The sequence below is a fragment of the Nymphaea colorata genome, chromosome 6, assembly GCF_008831285.2.
Source record: "Nymphaea colorata isolate Beijing-Zhang1983 chromosome 6, ASM883128v2, whole genome shotgun sequence".
In the NCBI taxonomy this organism is placed as follows: Eukaryota; Viridiplantae; Streptophyta; class Magnoliopsida; order Nymphaeales; family Nymphaeaceae; genus Nymphaea; species Nymphaea colorata.
The window spans coordinates 5,585,215-5,609,963 of record NC_045143.1 but is presented as its reverse complement, the minus strand read 5'-3'; the positions used below and the strand labels follow the sequence as shown (position 1 = coordinate 5,609,963).

The window sequence follows — 24,749 nt, the reverse complement described above, 5'->3', positions numbered from 1 at the left end:
TGATAAATGCTCCAAAATCATGCTCCACAAATCTCCGGTGTAACTTAACAAAGCGGTCAACGTAAGGTGAGTGCTACTCCACTATAAGCAATTTCAGCAGAACCACGTGCAAGATATGGGATTTCAAGTTCAGTCCACAATATCCAGCTTGTCTTGATAATTGGGAGCCGGAGAAACCTATCTTATGAAACTTACAGAAAACAAAGAAAGTATTTGCTGGGAATAGAAATTCCAAGAAAGAGGACAAAGAAGAAGACCAAATACAGAGACGTCGAAGAAAACGTCAATCGCCAAACATCCAACTCTTGAAAGTTTCCTACATATAATATTCAAAAGAAAGCATGTAACCACTTAAAGCAAGAGTCTGTGATCACACTAAAATGCAGATTCTAACTGCGTTTGAGTATATCAATCTGCTGCAGACCCAAGTTTGCTAGTCCAAGCCACACTACCATCAACGCTCTCAAGTATATCCTCCACAAACTTTAGCAACGAACACAATCCTCCCAAGAAGTTGTGATCAATCACTCCTTCCCCATCCACAACATGCGCGAAATCCACGAGCTTCACAGAAGCCGCCACAGGTCGGCTGCCGTTGGCCTCATCCTGGCCATACATCAACAACACCGACGTCGAGTAGAAGTGGTAGAATGTCTGCTTCTCGAACCACTGCTTCAATTCCAGCAACTGCGCCAGAACTCCGGTCGGACCGCCAAAGATGGCGAGTGCATGCCCGCAATCTGGCGAACTCGAAGAAGCGTTCGATGAAACGAACGTCCTCAGGACCGATCTGACTTGATCAGCACTGAGAATGGCCTTCACCCAACGCCTCCCAGGCTTCCATAAACCCGGTTCTTCACTCTGATACACCTGCAACCCAGAAATCCTAAACCCCAGTTTCAAACTGGTGGAATTCCTGTCCTTCTCCACGCATTTGTCCACGTACTCATCCGACGCGCCGGGATACCACGTTCTAGACCCGATTTTGACGTCAATCACAGAAGGACGATAAAGGGATGAGACGACGTCGCCGATGACAAGGTGCTCGCGGGGACCGGAACCATCCGAAGCTTCTAGAAGTTGGGTACCATAGAAGGACGGGAAGAATCGATGGACATTCGGTGGCAACTGGGAGTTCGACCAGAAGGATTGGTAAAACCCCACCTCCTTCGAACCCCGATCATGGTCTTGCAGCGGCTTGAAGAAGCGGCCTGCACCGTCGACAAGGGGTCCGAGATTTCCTTCGGCCGCTTGGTGGCCGGCGACTTGGTGCGGCGGGGCTTTCAGCAACATCTCCTTCCAGTTCTGCTTCCCTCCTCCCTCAGGGGACGTTTAATGAATTGGACACCTGAAATTGGAAAAAGAATTAAAATAAATTTCTTAGAATAAAGGAATGAAAAAATATTTGCAGATGTGTGTGATGATGAAAAACATATTTCCAAAAAAATTGTTTCTGATATAAAAGAAACATATTTCTAAAAAAGTTGTTGTGCTGCTTAGTGTGAACCCTTTCCCAAGCTTAGATTTTATAATAAAGACAAAGAAACCAGAAAAAGTGTGCACTCGTCTCTAACAATTAAGCCAGCCAGCAGAAGCAAGAGATAAATAGAATGAGAAAGACGTTGTCTACTGCTACGACGAGAGAGAGAGTTGTTGAAGGAACTTCTATCAGACAATGAAAACCCCCACCTGATTGTTTTTCAGCCCATGCAACGAGTTGACAATGTTTCCTGTGCAACTCAAGCAGATCCACTGAGCGAGCAACAAGTCTGTGTTATGGCGGATGGCGGAAGAGAGAGGAACGCAGAGTCAGCGCAGAGAGAGAGAGACAGAGAGAGAGGATTACCTACACAACAGGAGAGTGAGACGGCGAGAGAGACGACAAGGGGTTTTCCTTTTCAGTGTTGAGGCTGCGGTGGGGATTGAGGCAGCGGCGGAGGACGACGACGAGGAGAGGAAGACGAGGGGAACCCCAACCGACGTCTTCCATGCTTCCTTGGGAATAGCAACCGGGTACTGTTAGCGATAATCGTCGTCTTCCCGTAATGTATACATGGCGCGTTCATTTTTTTTCCTCTTCCAGTTTAGTATATGATGCTCTATACATTTACAATGTAGTTGCAACAAAACTTATCTACGATTGCATGCATACAATGGGTACTCCATCTAGAACAAAGTTAAAAGAGTATAAGGTGACCGCTTACTGTTGCAATCTAATTTAGATATCCCAAGGAGGGAAAAGATTTGAACCAGAGAGATGCTTGGCTTAACAGTTAAAAGGATCTAAAGTTTTAAACCAACAAGATCCTTCCCTCACACTTATGTGCCGGCAATTGGGCTAAGACGATGAACACGTTCCCAGGCCCGAAGTGAAGATCAAGGCGTAAACCATGCCCTATTGGACTGTTCTGGACTTGCAGTCCACCATGTTCTTCAATTTGGAACTTGGCATTTTCTGACCAAAAGCATGAGTAAATCATTAAATAGGTCCTTTTTTATGTGCATCTGTATTTGTCTTTGAGATTCAATAACATAACAGAGCATCTTACATACCGGTAGAGCAAAAACCACAACTGTACATTGTTTTAACAGCCAACCTGATCAAAGTTGCCTCGTGATAGGAACTATAATCTAGTCAATCAATGGCAAAATAAATTCTTGACCGAATCAATGATATCAAGAAGCTTACGTTGTCTTGTGACTACTGTCCGCGTTGAGCTTAAGGGCATCCATGACACATTGGGTCGCCCTAGGGGTTGCAAAGGTCAGTTGGCATGCATTGCCTTACCACATTGTCTGTCCCGATTACATCTCACTGTAATGAGAATGTAGATAAATTGCCGAACCCTGCCATCCACATCTTTAAATTTGGGAATTCATGCATGCCCACTTGTCCAGCTGCTCCTATTGTAAGAAAAATATGAGCTAGTAACTTTATTTGCCGACCAAAGAGCAGAGTAATTCCTATTTGAGAGCAATTAATGGACAATTTACTCTTCTGAGAATTATACAATTAAGCTTGGTTCAGTTTGAGTTGGTTCTCTGAACCTTGTGCACTATGTACATGTTCTCCTTTGTTTTGGCCAATTTAAGTCGCATGAGTGTGAGTGCAGATGCACGTGCAAGTGCGCGCACGCGCACACACACATATATATATATAATTAAAAACATTTCAAGCAGTTCCATATTGAGGTTGGTTTTACCAAACTTCATTTTTAACATTTTTTGCTCATATATATATATATAATTAAAAACATTCAAGCAGTTCCATATTGAGGTTGGTTTTGCCAAACTTCATTTTTAACATTTTTTGCTCATCTTTTCTGTCAACTTTCTTATAGTTGTGATCTTAACATCCAAAAAGTTAATGATCTATTCTAAAATCAACAGTCTGAAATGTTTAGATTCTCAGACTCATCTTAAATATTAAAAAAACATGACTTTATGTTGATTTATGTGTTTTTAGGCATGCATATTGTATCTGTATGGCTTTTTTTCAAATGAACTCTAAATGAAGGGCATAGTCAACCAGTTTAAAATCCGATTGGTTTCACACATTATATGAATAAAGTTCCCGACTTCTCCCAGTCATGTTAACTGACTTCTATCCGTATCTCTCTCCTTGTTCTCTCCGTTCAAATCACATTTTTGATAAGAGAGATAGAAGCCAAGGTTGTCAAAATTGGTCGTTGTGAAAATATTGTGTCCCATACATATGAAAAACCTTATATATACAATCCGAAATGAAATTTATGCATTTCTTTAAAGCCTAAGTGAACAACTGCACCAGCAGTACATCTGTTGTGCACCGGACTGAGGTGTTAATCCCACTTGTAGCACCCGTGCGCTGGTGGCCAATGGGATCCTGACATCCTATGCAAACTTTTGAAATCATTTGGTGTCTTATTCATGAATGTGTGCAAGCTAATACTAGCGCCATTTGGGATTATGCATCTGTGCTTGCTTACACATCATCTACAGCTTCTTCACTTGCATCGCTGCAAGATCTGAATGCATTGGCATGTCTGTTTCCATGGATGTTCACTCTTATCCGCTGTGTATGTCTTTTTCTTCATCCTACCTTCTCTGAGCAGTAGTGCGATTGCAAGCTGTTGGAAGATTTTTGACATTTTTCTTTTCCCTTTTTTTTAATGTTTTTGTCAGGTCTTTCAATGCCTTTATGACTGTCAACGAGCAGAATAACAACCTTCTTTGAATGAGAAACAAAATTTTGATTAGCCTTCGATCACTGTTCCTTAAGCCGTAAATGTAAACTTCTGGGGCGTTAGCACTGTTCATTTTCCAGCGTTGCTGTTCTTGTATCGACAAAAGAACAATTCAACTCTCTCTCTCTCTCTCCCTCTTTCCCCACTATATAATATATATAGCTCGCACATTACCATCTCTTTTACAGTTTGAGCCTGCCGGACTCTGTTCATGCTAGAAGATGGTAAATGTCGCCAGGTAGGTGTGCTTGTTCGAACCGTCTCCCTCCGTCTTCAAAACCATAAAAGTTGACGAGGCGGCATCCACATTGCCTCCTTCGTATGTACCTCTTGTAACTTTCATATTTGTTTCATCCTTATGCAAGGGTCATGCTAATTTTCTCTTCGTATCGTTTCAATTTTATAAGATGTCTCCAAAGAGACCTAAGTTCCATATTTGAAGGGCAGGTAATCGTCTTGCTTGAAACTTTTGGACACTGAGGATAGTGATGGAAAAAGAGGTCTGGTTGCGCTCAACTACACACTTGAACAAAACAAAGTCCAGAAACCAACTCGACGAAATGAAACAAAAGCCGCACTCTTATTTTACAAGGAACCGTTACTAAAATTTTAAAAGAGTAGATGGGAAAAGAATATACACCGCTGCAATAAGTGGACACATGAATGGAAGACGCAATAGGCCACTAGAACCAGGAACTAGAAGCTGCATATCATTCAAAAGTAACATGAGCTTTTTAGTCAACTAACAGAAGCAGAGGGTTTGGATTTTGTCTTTGCAATGTTTACAAGATCACCAAAGAGTTTGTCCTCAGGCTTAGCTTGATTCTTGGGCTGCAAGTAAGATTCAGAAGTCTGGTAAGGACTCGTGTATCTATTATCTAGGAAAGAAAGGCCCCGTGCCCTTTGAGATAAGTCCTGCGCTGTTGCAAAGTAGTATGCAGTCCTCTGGTCAGGAAACTGCATCCCTGGCTGCTGGATAGAAGCAAAGGCCGTAGATTGAGTCTGGATGGGCTGGACATCCCAGGGTGCAGGAGGAAGCCTCCGTGGGGCGCCTGTGAAATTGGACAAAAGGAATAAATCAATGAGGCATAAGCACACATCATCTGCTTTGTAGGATGGCAAAACTAAAAAGTTGGAAACAGATGGAATCCTCGAATTTCTATCAAAACAGAAAGACGCTTTATCATACCATAAAAGGCATTCTGCTGATGCGGAATAGGTACGAAGGAGGGAGCTACAGCCTACTGGTCGACAAATACAGAATCGGTATGCAAGTCATCAACACAGAGGTACACACCAAAGAAGCAGTGGAAAATGGCAAATTAACAGCACCTACAAGCCACTGATTTCTAAAAGCAACCAGAATTAACTATTTCTGTCGAACCCTCCCAAAAGAAAAGATAAAAGCAAAATAAATGGCTATTCAGTTAGGCCTCTCAACAGATCTAGCCGAATCTGAAAGAACGATCCTGAGCAGATAAAACACCCAGAAAATAAAAAGTTCCCCACGAATCAATGACGCTCAAAAAATGAAGACTACAGCAAAAGAGGACTCAAATAAGATGAAGAGACACACAAACAGTAGGGGCTCCGGTCCAAGGGACAGGTTTCAGTGAAAAACCAAGAAAAAGTAATCAATAAAACTCTAGCATGGCGGCATCCACAAAAGAGGGCAATGCCTGAAGAGTAAGACCACCTAGGATCTGTTTTCAACCAAAACAACAGCAGAGGATTACCAGGAACTTGCAGAAGGAGATGAAACTTTACATGGGTGCTTCCTCCGCGCAAGCACCTCTGTTCATGGGTTTCAGACTATAAAAGGAATAGTGAGTGAAAGACGAAGAAGAACAAGAAAGAAGACATCGTGGGCCTGTGGCATATGCAGGTTATGATCACAAGAAGAAAAGCTAAACATCCATTTGAGTGAGCATTGACAATCAAGGCTAATAATAAGGCCACTAGATTGAATCGACTTTGGAACCAGCAGATTGAAGAAGACAAAGTCCAAATCTATAAAAACCTACCACCTGGCAAGCTCGCTCGATAGTTTTACATTCTGAGTTATATTGAGATAATGTCGAACCAGAAAAGAAGAAGCATGGTGACGACAAAGAAGAGCCCATCAACAATAGCAACCCCGAGCAAACCACCCTATCAAAAACTCTAAAAATCCCCACACCTGAGAACCAAACCTCGCGCTCTCCAACTCAAAATCAAAAGAAGAATCGCATAAAAAAGAGGGAAATGCAGGAATCGAGAAACGGGAAAGGGGAAGGAGCTGATTCCAGAGCACAGGCAGAAAATGAAGAAATTAGAACCTGACGATGACGACTCGACCAGCGAAGTGGACCGCCTTTCCTTCCCGCACCGGCCTGCACAAAAGTCCTTCACTCTTCCAGCGTCACTCCTCCGCCTTCACAGATCTGCACAAAAAATTGGCTGCTTTTCACGGCAGACGAACAGCGACGAGATTGAGAGAGAAAGAGAGATGGTTAACTATGGTGGAGAGGCGGAGATGCACAGATCTGATGAGGATCTGATCTATGGCGGCGAGCAAGATGCGGTCGTTCCGGCGAGTGAGACGAGGAAGGTAGCAGGAGAGTGAGAGGGCGAGAGAGACAACGAGGGGAGAAGGAGACGCAGAGGGCGAGAGAGACGACGAGGGAAGAAGGATAGAAACATTTTTCCGGAAACAAAATTCCGATTTCCACGTTAACGGTAATGCCCCACCTCTCTTTTCTGAGTCTCCGAGTGCTCCGCCCCACCTCTCTTTTTTGAGTCTCCGAGAGCTCCGCCCCCACCTCTCTTTTTTGGCGCTCCGTGTTATCAATCGCCACATTCACAAGCTGTCTTCCACTCCCGACGGAGTGAGAAGACGCACCGGGCGACCGTCGGGCAGGCGAAGTTCCGTTCCTCCCCACCCACTTTCTCCGGTGATGGTCGAATTCTGGAGGGCATTGGCCTTCTCCTAGGCCCCCATAAAAAAAAGACGCTCACCCTTCTTCCCATCTCTCTCCCCTTCATAAAAGGACGAGTCCTGCCCTGTTGGGAATAGAGAAGCCGGTCGATCGTGGCCTTGGGATGACGCAGCTGGCGCGCCGGCCGACCGACCGGCGGCAGCCGTTGTTAAAGAAAGAGCCGCCGATGTGCGCTCATTTCGCGGAGGTTGCCGGCGGAACCACCGCCGAGTGCGCGGCCGTCTGCTGCTGCTGCCCATGTGGTCTCGTCAACCTTTTGGTACTCACCGTGGTTAGGCTGCCGGCTGGTTTGTGTAGGAAGGCCCTCAAGAAGAAGAAAAAACGGCGTGTAGCTGGCAAGAAGAAGATGGCGCTCCTGCATGAGCGAAAGCGAGAGGATACGAGGCTCTCGCAGGTCCACCCCGCGCCGCCCGACTCCGCCGCCGCTCCGGGCGCGTGTCTCGACCAATTGCCGAAGGCGGACACGTGTCTCGACCAATTGCCAAAGGCGGAGGCGTTTCTCGACGAATTGCCGAAGACGGAGGCGTCTCCGATAGACGATGAGGAGTGGGTTAAGCTCTATACGGGCTTCTGGAGGAACCCCTCCGAGAGAGAGTGATCATCTTTCCCTCTTTCCATTTCAAAGTTTTCATCCATTTCCCTCACTATTTTGTGATGGTGGTTGTGGTGAAAATCGCTTCCCTCCTCCGTCTGCATCTTTGTTCATTCTCTTCCCGCAGAAGACGAAAATGGAACGACCAAAACTGAAAGCTGATGACTGTTGATTGATTATTCACAAGGTTTAAATCTTCCTTCTTGTCCCGTTTAACAATGAGTATCAAGCAACAATAAATTTCATCTTCAATTATATTATAAATAATCATCACCATTGTGAATAATCAATCAACAGTCATAAGATACTTGTCTTTGTTTATGATATTTAACTTTTACTGGCACAGGCGTGTAACAGAGAAGCAGTCATGAAGTATCCAGTAATTCTGAGAATTGTCAAGACAGTTTTTTAATTATTCTTTTAGTGGTGTCGACTTGAAATGAAGAGGCAACCAAGCTAGCATATATGCATATTTTGATGAAAATTTGGTTTGATCGGTCGCTACTTTTGAGTATATTTCGCTGATAGTTCTTAAATGGGTAAGATATGCATATTATGAATGGAGCAACTCTTGTGGATACTTCATGAAAAAATTAATTATCTTCAAAATTATTGAATACCTGAAAACCCATACACAGGGAGCAGGTGACTAATTAAATGGGACAAGAAGGAAGATTTAAACCCTTTTGTGCTTCACTATGCAAAAGGTTTTCATGTCCTAACTTATCTAGATAATTTGGTATATAATGCATGCAGAGTCCCCTCGGACACAGGGCTTCTGGATGCATTTAACCGTTGAGGATCATAAGGTGATAAATGCTCCACAAATCTCCGGTGTAACTTAACAAAGCGGTCAACGTAAGGTGAGTGCTACTCCACTATAAGCCATTTCTGCAGAACTACGTGCAAGATATGGGATTTAAGTTCAGTACACAATATCCAGCTTGTCTGGATAATTGGGGGCCGGAGAAACCTATCATATGAAATTTACTTAAAATAAAGAAGGTATTTGCTGGGAATAGAAATTCCAAGAAAGGAGACAAAGAAGAAGACCAAATACAGAGACGTCGAAGAAAACGTCAATCGCCAAACATCCAACTCTTGAAAGTTTCCTACATATAATATTCAAAAGAAAGCATGTAACCACTTAAAGCAAGAGTCTGTGATCACACTAAAATGCAGATTCTAACTGCGTTTGAGTATATCAATCTGCTGCAGACCCAAGTTTGCTAGTCCAAGCCACACTACCATCAACGCTCTCAAGTATATCCTCCACAAACTTTATCAACGAACACAATCCTCCCAAGAAGTTGTGATCAATCACTCCTTCCCCATCCACAACATGCGCGAAATCCACGAGCTTCACAGAAGCCACCACCGGCCGGCTACCGTCGGCCTCATCCCGGCCATACATCAACAGCACCGACGTCGAGTAGAAGTGGTAGAACGTCTGCTTCTCGAACCACTGCTTCAATTCCAGCAACTGAGCCAGAACTCCGGTCGGACCACCAAGTGGTAGAACGTCTGCTTCTCGAACCACTGCTTCAATTCCAGCAACTGAGCCAGAACTCCGGTCGAACCACCAAAGATGGCGGGTGCATGTGCGCAATCCGGCGAACTCGAAGAAGCGTTCGATGAAACGAACGCCCTCAGGACGGATCTGACTTGATCAGCACTGAGAATGGCCTTCACCCAACGCCTCCCAGGCTTCCATAAACGCGGTTCTTCACTCTTGTACACCTGCAACCCAGAAATCCTAAACCACAGTTTGAAACTGGTGGAAGTTCTGCCCTTCTCCACGACGCATTTGTCCACGTACTCATCCGACGCGCCGGGATACTGGACCCGATTTTGACGTTAATGACGGAGGGACGAAAAAGGGATGAGACGACGTCGTCGATGACCAGGTGCTCACGGGGACCGAAACCATCCGAAGCTTCTAGAAGTTGGGTACCGTAGAAGGATGGGAAGAATCGATGGACATTCGGTGGCAACTGGGAGTTCGACCAGAAGGATCAGTAAAACCCCACCTCCTTCGACCCCCGATCATGGTCTTGCAGCGGCTTGAAGAAGTGGACTGCGCCGTCGACAAGGGGTCCGAGATTTCCTTCGGCCGCTTGGTGGCCGGCGACCTGGTGCGGCAGGGCTTTCAGCAACATTTCCTTCCGTTCTGCTTCCCTGGAATTGAAAAAAGAATTTTGAAAATAATTTTTTTGAAATAAAAAGATGGAAAAAAAAAATTCAGAAAAATTGTAGTGTTTGTTCAGTGTGATCCCTTTCCCTTATAAAGAGGATAGAAGCTTAAATTGTATACTAACGACAATGAAACCATGCACTCGTCTCTAACAATTAAGCCAGCAGAGTTGGAGAATCCTATAGATCCTCATGCGGTAAAGATCTCCTAAGCCAAGCCATGCGAACCTAGCCACCTAAGCAATGATAACCGATTAAGGCAGGAAAGGGCAGTCAAAAACAGCAACCGAAAATAAGTGCCAAACGTATCACAAAATTAGGCGGTCTTGAAGATCATTAATTAAAAAGGAAAAAAAACAATAGAGAAAAAGATGGAAGAGAAAGATGATCAGTTCCAGGAAGCAGTAGAGAAGAAGACAACGTCAACTAGTCAAGGAAAAGGAATGAGAAAGTCGCTGCCTATTGCTATGACGAGAGAGAGTTGTTGAGGAAGCTTGTATCAGAAAATGAAAACCCCCACCTGATTGTTTTTCAGCCCATGCAACGAGTTGACAATGTTTCCTGTGGCAACTCAAGCAGATCCACTGAGCGAGCAACAAGTCTGTGTTGTGGCGGAAGAGAGAGGAACGCAGAGTCAGCGGATCACCAGCAACACACGAGGATTACCTACACAGCAGGAGTTCCTTTTCAGTGTTGAGGCTGCGGTGGGAGTTGAGGCTGCGGTGGGAGTTGAGGCAGCAGCAGGGTGAGGCAGCGGTGGAGGACGAAGATGAGAAGACGAAGACGAAGACGAAGACGAGGGGAGTCCCAACCGACGCGAAGAGGAATATTTCTGCAAAAGCCTTCGACGGTTACTTTTTCCTTCCCTTGTTTGAGCTCTTCCGAGCTCGTCCTCTTCTGAAAGACAGCAAAACCCGTTTCCTCAACTCGATCTGCCGATCCCAATTCTCATGCATTTCGAGGTGAACTACCCACCATTTTTTTTTTCTTGTTTGGGATCTTTTGGTTCTGACTTGACGTAATCTGTCCACCGGTAGATTACCGGTGGAGTCGAGCTGCTCGGGCTCGATGATGCCTCTGCATAATGCAATGTTGAGAATCTTGAGATCGAGACTGGCTTCAGAGTTGCAGAGTTGGGGATTGGTCCCACAAGGTGAACAACCTCTCACCCATTTTATTCCCGTTTCCTTTTTCTACTTGAAATATGAAGAAACTGAGGTTACTCGACCTCTCGTTATTCTGGTTTCATGGTTCATGGTAGGTCTCGCTTCGTATTCCAAAATTTTCGGTCTTTTCTAAGTATCAGCTTTAAGAATTGCCGGATTTATTACAGTTCAATAGTTCATATGTTGGCGCTCATTTTCAATTTTCCATTACTTGTTGATATCCGTGTAGTCGGCAACGGTAGTCGATTCATTTTTTGGGTTTCAATGGATTTTGGTACGTGGTCTTAGCAGGCGTCTGTAACTTGCTTAGATTTTATTACTATTTTCGTCCCTTTTCCAATTCATGTGCAAAATTCCATGCTTCCTTGGGAATAGCAAGGGGGTAATGTTAGCGATAATCGTAATCGTCGTCTCACTTCCAGTTTAGTATATGACGCTCTATACATTTACAATGTAATTGCAACAAAACTTATCTACGATAGCATGCATGGAATGGGTACTCCATCTAGAACAAAGTTAAAAGAGTATAAGGTGACCGCTTAATGTTGCAATCTAATTTAGATATCTCAAGGAGGGAAAAGATTTGAACCAGAGAGATGCTTGGCTTAACAGTTAAAAGGATTAAAGTATTAAAACCAACAAGATCCTTCCCTCACACTCATGGGCAGAGGGAGGGGGGCCCGCCTGGGCCATGGCCCAGGTGATCAATTTTTTTTTTTGTTTGGCCCGACTCATCGCTTCTCTTTGGCCCGACCTGCAGATTGTTTGACCCGCCCTTGAAAAAAATCTCGGCTCCGCCACTGCTCACATTTATGTGCCGACAATTGGGCTAAGACGATGAACATGTCTATGAGATTCAATAACATAACAGAGCATCTTACATACCGGTAGAGCAACCACAACTGTACATTGTTTTAACAGCCAACCTACCAAAGATGCGTCGTGACTGGAACTATAATTTCTTGATTGAATCAATGATATCAACAAGCTTACGTTGTCTTGTGACTCTTGTCTGCATTGAGCTCAAGGACATCCATGACACATTGCATCACCTTAGGGGTTGCAAGGGTCAGTTGGCATGCATTTTTCTGCACACCTTACCACTTTGTCTGTCTGATTACATCCCACTGTAATGAGAATGTAGATAAATTGTCGAACCCTGCCATCCACATCTTTAAATTTGGGAATACATGCATGTCCACTTGTCCAGCTGCTCATATTGTAAAAAAATATGTGAGCTAATAAATAATCGTAACTTTATTTGCTGACCACACAGCAGAGCAATTCCTATTTGAGAGCAATTAATGGACAATTTACTCTTCTGAGAATTATACAAATAAGCTTCAATCAGTTTGAGTTGGTCATTTGAACCTTGGGCACTATGTACATGTTCTCCTTTGTTTTGGCCAGTTTAAGTGGCATGAGTGTGGGTGCAGATGCACGTGCAAGTGCACACACACACACACACACACACATATATATAATTTAACACATTCAAGCAGTTCCATATTGAGGTTGGTTTTACCAAACTTCATTTTTAACATTTTTTGCTCATTTTTTGTGTCAACTTTCTTATAGTTGTGATCTTAACATCCAAAAAGTTAATAATCTATTCTAAAATCACCAGTCTGAAATGTTTACCTTCTCAAACTCATCTTAAATATTAAAAAAACATGACTTTATGTTGATTTATGTGTTTTTAGACATGCATATTGTATCTGTATGTTTTTTTTTCAAATGAACTCTAAATGAAGGGCATAATCAACCAGTTTAAAATCGGATTGGTTTCACACATTTCTTTTATATCAGTAAAGTTCCCGACTTCTCCAAATCTTGTCAACTGACTTCTATCCGCATCTCTCTCCTTGTTCTCTCCGTTCAAATCACATTTTTTGATAAGAGAGATAAAGATAGAAGCGAAGGTTGTCAAAATTGGTCGTTGTGAAAATATTGTGTCACATACATATGAAGAACCTTATATGCACAATCCGAAATGAAATTTATGCATTTCATTAAAGCCTAAGTTAACAACTGCACCAGCAGTACATGTGTTGTGCACCGGACTGAGGTGTTGAACCTACTTGTAGCACTCGTGCGCTGGTGGCCAATGGGATCCTGACATCCTATGCAAACTTTTGAAATCATTTGGTGTCTTATTCATGAATGTGTGCAAGCTACTACTAGCGCCATTTGGGATTATGCATGTGTGCTTGCTTACACATCATCTACAGCTTCTTCACTTGCATCGCTGCGAGATCTGAATGCATTGGCATGTCTGTTTCCATGGATGTTCACCCTTATCCGCTGTGTATGTCTTTTTCTTCATCCTACCTTCTCTGAGCAGTAGAGCGATTGCAAGCTGTTGGAAGATTTTTCGATATTTTTTCCCTTTTTTTTGGTGCTTTTGGCAGGTCTTTCAATGCCTTTATGACCGTCAACGAGCAGAATAACAAACCTTCTTTGAATGGTAAACGAAATTTTGATTAGCCTTCGATTACTGTTCCTTAAGCCTTAAAAATGTGAACTTCTGGGGCGTTAGCTCTGTTCCTTTTCCAGCGTTTCTGTTCTTGTATCGACAAAAGAACAATTCAATTCTCTCCCTCTCCCCCTATGTAATATATATAGCTCGCACATCACCATCTCTTGTACGGTTTGAGCCTGCCAGACGGAGTGGTGCTTCTGTTCATGCTAGAAGTTGCCAGGCCGAATCTAGGTGTGCTTGGCCGAACCGTCTCCCTCCGTCTTCAAAGCCATAAAAGTTAATGAGGCGGCATCCAGATTGCCTCCTTCGTACCTATTCCGCATCAACGTCAACGTTGGCTCCTGTGTAACTCTTGTAACTTTCATATTTGTGTCATCCTTATGCAAGGGTCATGCTAATTTTCTCTTAGTATCGTCTCAATTTTATAAGATGTCTCCAAAGAGACCTAAGTTCCATATTTGAAGGGCAGGTCATCGTCCTGCTTGAAACTTTTGAGACACTAATGCTAGTGATGGAAGTTCACGCCTAGACCAAAAATTACATCAAGTGGAAAAAGAGGCTTGGCTGCACTCAACTATACACTAGAACAAAACAAAGTCCAGAAACCAACTCGACGAAATGAAACAAAAACCGCACTCTTATTTTACAAGGAATCGTTACTACAATTTTAGTAGAGTAGATGGGAAAGAATATACATCGCTGCAATAAGTGGACATATGAATGGAAGACACAATAGGCCACTAGAACCAGGAACTAGAAGCTGCGTATCATTCAAAAGTAACATGAGCTTTCTTGTCAACTGACGGAAGCAGAGGGTTTGGATTTTGTCTTTGCAATGTTTACGAGATCACCAAAGAGTTTGTCCTCAGGCTTAGCTTGATTCTTGGGCTGCAAGTAAGATTCAGAAGTCTGGTAAGGACTCACGTATCTATTATCTTGGAGAGAAAGACCACGTGCCCTTTGAGATAAGTCCTGCGCTGTTGCAAAGTAGTATGCAGTCCTCTGGTCAGGAAACTGCACCCCTGGCTGCTGGATAGAAGCAAAGGCCATAGATTGAGTCTGGATGGGCTGGACATCCCAGGGTGCAGGAGGAAGCCTCTGTGGGGCGCCTGTGAAATTGGACAAAAGGAGTAAATCAATGAGGCATAAGCACACATCATCTGCTTTGTAGGATGGCAAAACTAAAAAGTTGGAAACAGATGGAATCCTCGAATTTCTATCAAAACAGAAAGACACTTATCATACCATAAAAGGCATTCTGCTGATGCGGGCTCAAGTTTGCAAACTGCGTGCTCCACGCAGGATGGATTTGATTTACATTCACCCTTTGTAAGTAAACCGCCTGATCATACTGGGGTGCTCCAATGTTTGGCAGACCCCCATTTGGATATACAGCACGCTGCATCTGTGCCTGCATCTGTTGAGGTGCTCCCATTGTTGGGAAAGCTCCATTTGAATATACTGTAGGCTCTATCTGCTGCAGTGACTGTGTGGCCAGGGGGACAACTCCATTTGAGTAGAGGGTATGCTGCATCTGCTGTTGCTGAGGTCCCACAACATAGGAAAGACTTTCATTTGGATAAAATATAGGCTGTGATTGTTGCTGCTGTGGTGGTGTTTGTGACAGATTCTGAACCTGGGATGTCTGTGATGTTGGTACATTCATCTGGGAATCAAGGGAAGTGGTAGTAGGTGAATCCTGAGCAAATGGTTCCGAAAGCACAATCAAGTCCTGTGACAACTGAGGCTGGGGCCGGGAGGCAAGCGCAGATGGTTCACCAACAGGAACTAGAGCTCGGATATCATTGCTGGAAGGTGATTGGTAGTCGTCACCACTTAGAAGGTCCATCTTAGGATCGATAACGGGACTAGGAGCTGTGGCTGCAGCTGGTGGTGCAGGTAACAGTAGCTGCTGCATGGGAGGTTGATTTGCAGAGCTGCTTGACGAGGACCTACACTGAACAGTATCACTTCTAAAACTGCAGCATGCAATATTCAGCTTGAATGTACATAAACTTAGAAGGAAAACAGGACAGTCTAAAAACTCGCATGCAACATTTTGGCCTACTTCTGAGGCACACGTTTTGTGAAATAAATCAGAAGCAATTTTTTTTAAAAAAAGCTGCAGTAATTGTAACTTAGATTGGGTTGGCAGGCTCATCTAATAACTAAAATACTATTCTTGGCCTTGTATATGACTCGGATTTGCAAGGCTACCTGCTGCACAAGGTTTTGGTTTAAAGTTTTATTTGCACTCCCCAAATTTTTAGCAAAAATCCTTGCCATTCCTGTTGGACTAAAATTTAGATGACAATGACTTAAACAATCATTATCTCCATACGGCAACAAATCTCCACCTTTTGCAAAAGCAACAAAAAGTGGGGATTTGAAGATTTCTTCTACTATATACTAGAGGTTCCTATATTTTAAGTTCAGATTTCAAAACTGCATATCACCTATTTTAGTTAACAATTTATCTGCATTAAGAAACATTCTAAACAGTAGGTGCATCTTTAAATTGTACTAAGACCTCAAATGCTAACCCAGAAATAAGCTGAAAACACAAGGACAAGACCAAAACAGCCCTAAGAGATGAACGGCAAAAACTTGTAAAATCCAATTCTCCAAAGAATGATGGCCATTGTTTCAATATGAAATGACACTGCACACAGTTTGCCTAGAGGGCCTGCTAGTTTGTTTAGGTGAATAGATAATTATATTCTTTTATATAATTGAATCATAAGATGACAAGGCTGTTTCTTACAATCTAGATTTATAGGGTGCTCCGCTGTGTAACATCAGTGAACTTTTCATAAAGAAGCCCTGAGGTTGAGCCACTGTCTATCACCCTCATGTCTGTCCTTAGCAAGAGTCGATCTAAGTTACAACAGCCATGACACAGTTATCAACTAAGTTGTCCAAATTGGAAGTTGGACTCAGTTTATTCAAGACCATGAAAAGACTATGCAGCTTCACTCAGTCCATGTTGATCGACTATATATATATAGACAAACACCCACATATATATATAAAGAAGATGTGGATTCCTACAGCCACTTTTTGGCTGTGTGCACCACACACATGGAACGTGCGCGTTGCAAAGCTCCGCAACACACATGCCAATCACAAATACGTGGTTTCACGAATTAACCTTCCCAATATATATATATATATATATATATATATATATATATATATATGGTCATGGATTAGTTGCCTGACAAATAACTAGGCTGACTGGTTGACTACTTTGATCAACCAGTTGCTGGTTGGGCAACAGAAGCCAGTTCATAACTGATTCAATCAACTAGCTGGACTAGTCAGGATTTCAGGTACTCAGCCGAAAATGCAACATTGTCAAATAAGTATGTTGTAAGTATGTCATGAACTTATGGGTTATCAGGTTGACGACCAAATAGATATGTATAGGTAGAATGATCCGAAAACAGTGTATCTACAACTCAAGATTGCGAAATTGATGATAATCTCTTGAACTTAGGTTTCAAAAGCAACGGAGAATATTAAGCAGACAGACTAGTAATCAATTTAAGTTCAGCTAAATCAAAGTAAGTGACTGGATAATAATAGAGATAGGTTTATGGGAATCCTCATTCAAGGTTTACGGGAATCCTCATTTCAAGGCATGCAAACAACTGCTCAGAATTGACAAAAAAACTTGGATCCCGATGGACTTGGTCATTGACCTGACCAGGATGCAACAAAGACACTATTCAAAGTCATGAACTCATGGCTAAGTGCACATTGTTCATGCACATGAATGGCCCTAAAAAATCATTTCATCACGTGCCATTAAATCACCGGATACAATAACAAGGCAAAGAGAAGACCATAGCACTGCATCATCAAAAAGCTGGAAAAGACTGAAATTCAAGAAGTATCATATTACCCCTTGTCCATCTTTGCTGAACTAGTGTTACTGACGCCTGACCCATCACCAATGCCTAAAAATGCTGAAGTTGTTTTTTGCGTCTCAGGATGAACAGAAGTACCTGAAGAAATTACATCATGCTTAGAGAGAAGCCTATCCAAATCATCATTCAGTGATAAGCCCTGACAAAGCAATTCCTCGTCCCTGTGAATAAAAACAATTAACATCAGCAATAGTTGCAATTCATACAACCCAGAAGCCCAGTCCATGATGAAAATTGGAACAAGATTTACACAAATACTAATAATTGCAATTCTGCAAATCATGTTTGTATATAATAATTGAGTACACACATTTATTTTAATAATACAATAAGGAAGTTGAAATTCTTACGAAGTAGTAGTATTCACAAGCTGAACAACTCTCTGTTTATAAGAACGACACTGTTCAACCAGGTCTACAATTACCTCTTGTTTGAGAGCCTGCAAAGTAAAACAGCATTTCAGCAAGCTGCAAAACTAAAGCAACTTTTATCCTTTATATAAAGATTTCAAAATATGGTTATTGCACATGTCTAATTGTGAGGGCTGAAAAAGTTCCCAGATTAGAAAAACAATCTAGATTGAACAGTTAAAAATACACGATTGGCTTGTCGACCACATTACCTCCTTATTTCCTGGCTCTAAAGCATTTAACATTTCAGCAAGAACATCCATTATACCGCGAGCATTCTGGATTTCCGTAAGGCTAACAAAGGAAAAAAGAAAAAATGAGGAGGGAAAATGGATAAAAGATTCAGTTCATAAAGGTGCAACCATATGCAGATAATCTATTTTTCAACTAATTCATCACGATTATAGATGACAACTTGGCACACATTGACAGAAAAAGAAAGAGACAATGCCTAGGCAAGGTCAGGATGATCCTAAAATCATGAGAGAGCTAGCTTGACATTGTTTGACTCAAATTTATGTTAAATCAAGAGTGAGCTGTTACAGAGCTACTATCATCCAATAAAAGGACATTAAAGCTACAGAGAAAAAAAAATCATTTTTCTTTCTGACAAAAAATTATGTCAATGAAGGCATCCTGTTGAGAAAGACAAATCGGCCCATTCTAAAGTTGAGTTGCAAACATTATCATGTAAGTGGACCAATTGTCCAGCTATTCTTCAGATTCATTAATAATGAAGACTGTTGACAAATAGCACAGAAACACATAATAAACAAGTCGAGCAGTTTGTTGTAACTTGTAAGTAGATCAAAACCTGACATTTAAAGCTATCAAAATTGATCTTGAAAAAATATATGTATGTGCAAAGTAAATACATACAAAATTTACAAGACATCTGAACTCCACAGAACATTACATAGAGTATCTTACATGTAACACAAAATGAGATGTATAATATGTAATATATATATAACAACATATATTAATGAGCTTATATGAGCCAAGACAAGTTAAACAACCCTTGCTGGTTATGGAAACATTGCAACCATGAATAAGCATCTAATGAGTTAAACTGACCCTGTACGCTGATTGTGTGTTTCTCATCCCTAACTCTCCCTGTGATAGCAACAACTCCTAACTCCTAAGGATTATATATTTACTTCATTTCTAGAAATAAATTGAAAAAGTAGCATAAATGCAATATTTGTACATCTAGCGGAACAATGCAACATAAATTGAACAGATCTACAAGACAGTAATACATAAACTAATCACAGGAAAACCTAAGTTTACCCCACTACTTTGCTAAGGTTGAAAAAGAAGGGTGAAATTATCAAAACAGTTGTGTTATGAATTGAATGAGATCCTAGGCTACAAATTTATCCACTGGAATTTATGTCGCACATAAACATAAGTTGCATCTACCTCAAAGTTGGAAACTCTGAACCGATTGCTCGCTGATAATCTGGGCCAGTCAAGGATTGAGTGTAACTTGACAGAGGCTGTGTTTGAGGAGGAGTGAATATGGGAGCAGCTCCCTCAGATCTTTGTGGAAATACAGCACCTGCACTCTGGAGACAAATGAACTGTGAAGTGCTAGAAGCATGTAGATGAAACATTTGTCATTTGTTAATCAGGCCAAGGAAGCCATGGGATCATTCAAGAAGCTATAGTTGCATGTGCATTTTTCATATTCTGAATCTTTATATATTTTTTTTATTCTTGACTACTCAAAGGTGCTTCAACTTGAATTATTTCACTAACTCTCATTTTTAAAAGATCTAGAAGCTGATTCAGGCTGCTGATTTTTGGGTGTCTAAAGTGCTAAATGTTCCAGATCTTATAAATGCATTCCACTAGTATGTCACTAATATATGAATAGCTACTGTCAATGTTATTCTGGGAGACACTGGAAAAGGCTCTTGAAGAAACGGGAAAAAGCTATGCTGCTTTATGTGCTATATGCTGTGCGATACAAATAGGTGAGGCATCCCATCAAATATATGAAAATTTTTACATCACTCCTATGCATGTCCAATGAACCACTTGGTGAGTGTGTGTGTGTATCTTTCACCAAAAAGGAAATGATATCTACCAATAACTCTTGGTATGCAGCATAATATTGTGGATATCTTGCCCTTGGCCCACCAAAAGCTTCTTGCCAGGTGTCAATAAGAGACAAGATCTTCTCCCTGACATGCCCAACAGGCTGCAAACAAACATTGAAAGTTAGAACCGAAAGCTTCAAGCACTGGATAGAGCATAGCCTAATTGGTGCAAGAATCAATTTACCCTTTTTCTAACAATCTTCACCATTTGGTGTAGAACGTCCCTCTCGGCTACATGCATGTGGACAACGTCACCACAATTTTTCATCAACATCTCGAGAAGCTGTAATGCACAGCAGCGGTAAGGCAAATGTAGGTAAAGCAGGTAATAACTTGCATTCATGTGGTGAACTTTCCTAATAAAAGAAGTACAAAAGAAATCCAGGAAAAAAAAACATTTTTGGAAAGAAGTCTCAAGTCCCAACAGCTAATAAACTAATAAAGCGTAAATTTTCAACATAAAAGTCACGAGTTTAGAGACACTAGAACTGAAAAGTAAATTATAACTTTCCACTCACTGCATGCGTTAGAATATTGAGTAACACAAAGATATACCATGTATGTAAATAGGAGCTCTTTCAAGCCCCTCTAGGCATGAACACATTTCACCTACTCACCTGTGGAGCCTAAAATGAACAAAGCGTCAACCAACTTGGCGACTCAAGCAAATATTAAGAATGCAAATACTTGTCTGATGCGAATAACAGCTATATTATAATCTTAACAAAATCATTCAGATGGTAGATAGTTGACGCACAATAAGCATTTGTTTAGTTCTCAAAGTGAAAGAAGGTGGGGACCTTACTCACTGAATTTTGTAAAGTAGGGTCACCATTAATTTAATCAATTGGTTGAGTTTCCATAGTGAACACACATGTACAGCACATCACAAGAAAAATTGCATAATATATACGTTTTCACTATAGGCATCACCAACCACACATGGTGACTTAACCCTCAACCCAGAACCCCATAAGTAAATAATTGTTAAATGATTTAGCATGTATCACTGCTAAGTTTCTTTTTTTTTTTTTGAAGGAAAAATAACTTGAAGAATACATGGCAATTAAACTAGGATATCAGGATATCATTAAATGCATTGCTACATGGCACAGATAACCCATTAGTCCATTTTGACTACTATATTGTTCTCCATACATACAAAACATATTGAAAATCTTAAAAGAAAAAAATGCAACGAACCTTTCTTCAGCCCCTATAGGATACTTAGACTTGGAACTACATACCAGAATAGACATTAATGGAAGTGATAACTGGTACAAGCTTATGACATGCTTACCATGAGGGAAAGAATCTGAACTTTAGCATTTTTACTTCCAAGGCGTTTCTTAAGTCCTTTTACAACATCCTTTGCTTGCCTGTTCATACAACATATCCAGAGAACTATCAGAATCATAGATAGCTCCAGCTGCACAGTTCACACTTGGGGCCTGGTGCCAAATTGATCATAACAGATTATAAGGTGAAATAATCAATGGACATTTTCTGTATGATTTCATATTGCTCTTTTTGTCTGAACAAAATCATAGTTTAGTTCAGATAATTCAAACTACGGCCCTAATTTTGCATCAAAATAGCACCTAAAATTCCTATTTGCTGTTGATTGCTAACTTACAAATAATGTACTGAATTCTAATGTTTTTCCAACATTTTAAAACTTACAGTTTTGCAAGATTTCAATATTTACTATGAAACTGCTCTGATCTCTCTTTTGCCTCCTTACTGAGGTATGAGTATGACTAAAGCCTGGCTACACTTCATTGGCTGTCGCATTATTGCAAAACAGTTTTACTAGTCAAGAACAATCAAGAGGACCACAAATTCACCTTTACAAAAACAATGTCTCAGACAGATAACCATAAATCAAGAAAATATAAATGAAACCTTCTAAAAACTGAAGAAGAACTAGGACAGAGAGTTTCTTTCACATTATCACTCTGTAGGATTAATAATTTAATAGGCTCACAAGCTAGAACTTGGCACAGAAACATCTTCGTTTGTTTATAGAATTACCATCACGTATTCCGTGCAATCTCTAATCGTCATGACTAACTTGTTATATTGTCAACAAGAAGTTTAATTTTACTATAACCTTTAATGTAGTTTCCAATAACCCACCAACCTTGACTGCCTTGGCACAGTAGAGAAACATCAAAACCAACTATTTATGGACCTCGCCTTGACAAGGAAAAAAAAGTCAAAGCGAAATAATAAATTCCATGTGCATATCAGGCCAATATAGTAATTTACATGAAGCAACTGCGCCTTTCTTGCAAACAAACCCCAAAAGGAAACAACAGAAAGAAAAAACAAAATCTAACCTGAGGTGATTTAAAGAAAATGTCAAAGGGTCTTTCTCAAAATCAACATAACGGCAGACGTGAACAAAAAATTTTGAAGACACCCCACAACCCAGCACGAACGCAGTACTCAAAACAGAAATTCCGCAATGAATCATCCAAAACAGATTCCAATTCTTCACAGTATAGGAAGACCAAATAGTTAAAGTTGATTCTAGAAATTCAAACTAACGGTAACAAAAGTTCGACATACGACTATCAATATCAAGTAATCAACCATCGAAGAAAACAGACGAACCACACCAAGAAAACTAAAAGAAGAAACTGTGTTCAGAAAAGGGAAGACCAGTACCCAGGGTCGTTGTTAAGGATATCGCAGATCTCGAGGTTCAAGGCCCAATCAGGACCAACGAGCATATCGCTCGTCGCCCCCTCCACCAGCGCATTCACCATGTCGCTCTCCCCTCCCAGACGACGATGAAACGAATTTTCCCTTCTATGAGCAAGGGAGAACCGGTTATCCGACGACTTGGGTTGACACTAAAACCCTAGGATAGCTAGCCTGAATGGAGATTTTGCAGCTTCAGACAAAGTCGGAAGAGAGGGAGAGAGAGAGTCCCTACTTTTCCTTTTGTTTTCAGAAATGGATATTAGATGATCATTTATGTGGGGATAATGAATCGAGGAGATGTAGGCTTTGCCTTTTTCTTGTTCACACTTATGCCTGCGCCGCATCAAAACAAGCAATCACAAATTCTCTTTCACTCTCTCCTCTGCGCTTTCTCCTACTAACTAATTTTTACAGCGCTGACCGCCGCCTATTGACGGCGGCCGCCTGTCAATTCTTCGCGTGACCACGTGTCCTCTCTCTCCTGCCCTATGTGAATTTTGAGATATTTCCCAGATGTATCTGGATACGTTTGTAACCAGTGTGGGCATGTGCGTCGATAAAATGGGATATCACCTTCGGGAACAGAAACCGATATCCTGGTTTTTCACCATTCTCTTGAGAACGAGAAAAGATGGGAAATTGAATAATTGAGCACAATGGTAGCTTCTTCAATTCGTTCGTGGAGAACATTGAAACTTCCTTTTTCTTAAAGAATGGAAAAGAACCTTTTTCTGTGGAGCTCGCGCATGATGTGACGGCTTGCTTCATGGAGGAGAAAGCATTTTGGGTTTGGTTGAGCCGATCTGCTTCGTCGCTTCGAGGACGAATCGGTCACGTTAGGTTCTATTTGTTTACCTTTTCTGAATGTAACAGAGAATCTTTCATTTGGGGACCGAAATTTTGCCCGAAACATGAAACTCCGGTCTCATATTTGCGAATTCCTTGATATGTGCAACACATTTTACAGAGAAAACATGGATTGAAACTTGTTCACGAGTTTGCAATTAGTAACATCACAAGGGCATAGTTCAAACGGACGCACCAATTCGATCCATGCGGCAATGCTCTTGCAGTAAAAAGAGGATGAGTCCCTACATACAAGTGGAAATATATGGATATCGCACCCCTTGGTACTGAAGTAGCTTTAATAAATCTTGTTGGCAAGGGAAGAAGAAGAAGCTTCGGCTCTCGCTTAAGCCGTAGGATAATCTCAACCTCACCCAACTCCATGAACAGACGACAAAGAAACTTTATCATTTCTTATTCATTTGTATATCAGCTACAGTACCAAGATGCTTCAGATTATGTCTGTAACGGTACCTCCACGACCAGCCGACTTCAATCTCAAGGCATCATGCTACCAATATCTATAGTTGGCATTAATACTGTTTGGAAAGAATTACAACCAATAATTATTATTTGAATACCATCCAAAACCCGTATACCAACAAGATCTTTTGGATCTTTCCCTTCTTCTTTTCTTCTACGATCGGTCTTACATGCAGGCTGATTTCTGACACCGACTGCGTTTTCTCTGTTGAATCACTGGTCAAACGAAAGAAACCAACTTTCTAGAATTACAAGGAAGTTCATGAAACAATTGTTGATTCATACGTTTATTATATTTCTGAGACAAATCCGCGGTTTTCCATTGAAGACCGTGTGAAAATGAAAGCTTCTGTCAGATAGCATGGCTTTCCATTTAAAAAGCAATTCTGGAATTCAAAAGGTTATGAAATCATTGCTGACAATCTCCTTAGTGGAACTTTGTGGAGTTATTCAGTAGTGCAAGAATCTGCCGGTCCAGGTGTTATTGGACCGAATCCCGTAGATCCCAATGAAGCATGAGCCAAACCAAAATGTTAAAATCAACAGTCAAAGTATCGGCGACTGGAAAAAAAATTTCAGGTGTTTTTTAATTAGAGAATTTCCACACTATATTCAGGGCCA

The 24,749-nt window shown here is 41.4% G+C and overlaps 3 protein-coding genes, 2 non-coding genes and 1 pseudogene across 9 annotated transcripts; 1 reads left to right on the top strand and 5 right to left on the bottom strand.

The window, feature by feature from the left end:
- Positions 1-196: 196 nt before the first annotated feature.
- LOC116256086 (inositol polyphosphate multikinase beta-like) lies at positions 197-10,553 on the bottom strand. Of its 4 annotated transcripts, none has more exons than XM_031632255.2 (3): positions 1,847-2,031; positions 1,690-1,752; positions 197-1,348 (listed from the first exon to the last, which is right to left on the bottom strand). In XM_031632255.2, the coding sequence occupies exon 3, from the start codon at positions 1,291-1,293 to the stop codon at positions 409-411; it is 885 nt and encodes a 294-aa protein (XP_031488115.1). In that variant the 5' UTR covers positions 1,294-1,348; positions 1,690-1,752; positions 1,847-2,031; the 3' UTR covers positions 197-408. The 4 variants fall into 4 exon arrangements, with proteins under 4 accessions (XP_031488115.1, XP_031488116.1, XP_049934194.1 ...); XM_031632256.2 differs by having other exon boundaries at positions 1,851-2,031; XM_050078237.1 differs by lacking the exons at positions 1,690-1,752; positions 1,847-2,031 and adding an exon at positions 10,510-10,553.
- Positions 4,548-4,649, bottom strand: LOC116256947 (U6 spliceosomal RNA). Its single transcript, XR_004173266.1, has one exon. It is a non-coding gene; the product is annotated as a U6 spliceosomal RNA (small nuclear RNA).
- Positions 6,550-8,086, top strand: LOC116256088 (uncharacterized). Its single transcript, XM_031632259.1, has one exon. It carries the CDS (start codon positions 7,308-7,310, stop codon positions 7,800-7,802), a length of 495 nt encoding a protein of 164 aa, XP_031488119.1. The 5' UTR covers positions 6,550-7,307; the 3' UTR covers positions 7,803-8,086.
- LOC116256089 (inositol polyphosphate multikinase beta-like) lies at positions 8,864-9,955 on the bottom strand (annotated as a pseudogene).
- A 3,429-nt stretch (positions 10,554-13,982) lies between the features above and the next one.
- Positions 13,983-14,082, bottom strand: LOC116256948 (U6 spliceosomal RNA). The gene has a single exon (XR_004173267.1). It is a non-coding gene; the product is annotated as a U6 spliceosomal RNA (small nuclear RNA).
- A 174-nt stretch (positions 14,083-14,256) lies between these two features.
- Positions 14,257-23,592, bottom strand: LOC116256085 (TOM1-like protein 9). 2 transcript variants are annotated; one of them, XM_050078235.1, is made up of 10 exons: positions 23,525-23,592; positions 21,388-21,466; positions 20,272-20,370; positions 20,075-20,188; positions 19,405-19,550; positions 18,192-18,273; positions 17,920-18,008; positions 17,545-17,730; positions 14,883-15,589; positions 14,257-14,746 (listed from the first exon to the last, which is right to left on the bottom strand). In XM_050078235.1, the coding sequence occupies exons 1-10, from the start codon at positions 23,545-23,547 to the stop codon at positions 14,433-14,435; spliced, it is 1,839 nt and encodes a 612-aa protein (XP_049934192.1). In that variant the 5' UTR covers positions 23,548-23,592; the 3' UTR covers positions 14,257-14,432. The 2 variants fall into 2 exon arrangements, with proteins under 2 accessions (XP_049934192.1, XP_031488114.1); XM_031632254.2 differs by lacking the exon at positions 23,525-23,592 and adding an exon at positions 22,761-23,259.
- Positions 23,593-24,749: the final 1,157 nt, after the last annotated feature.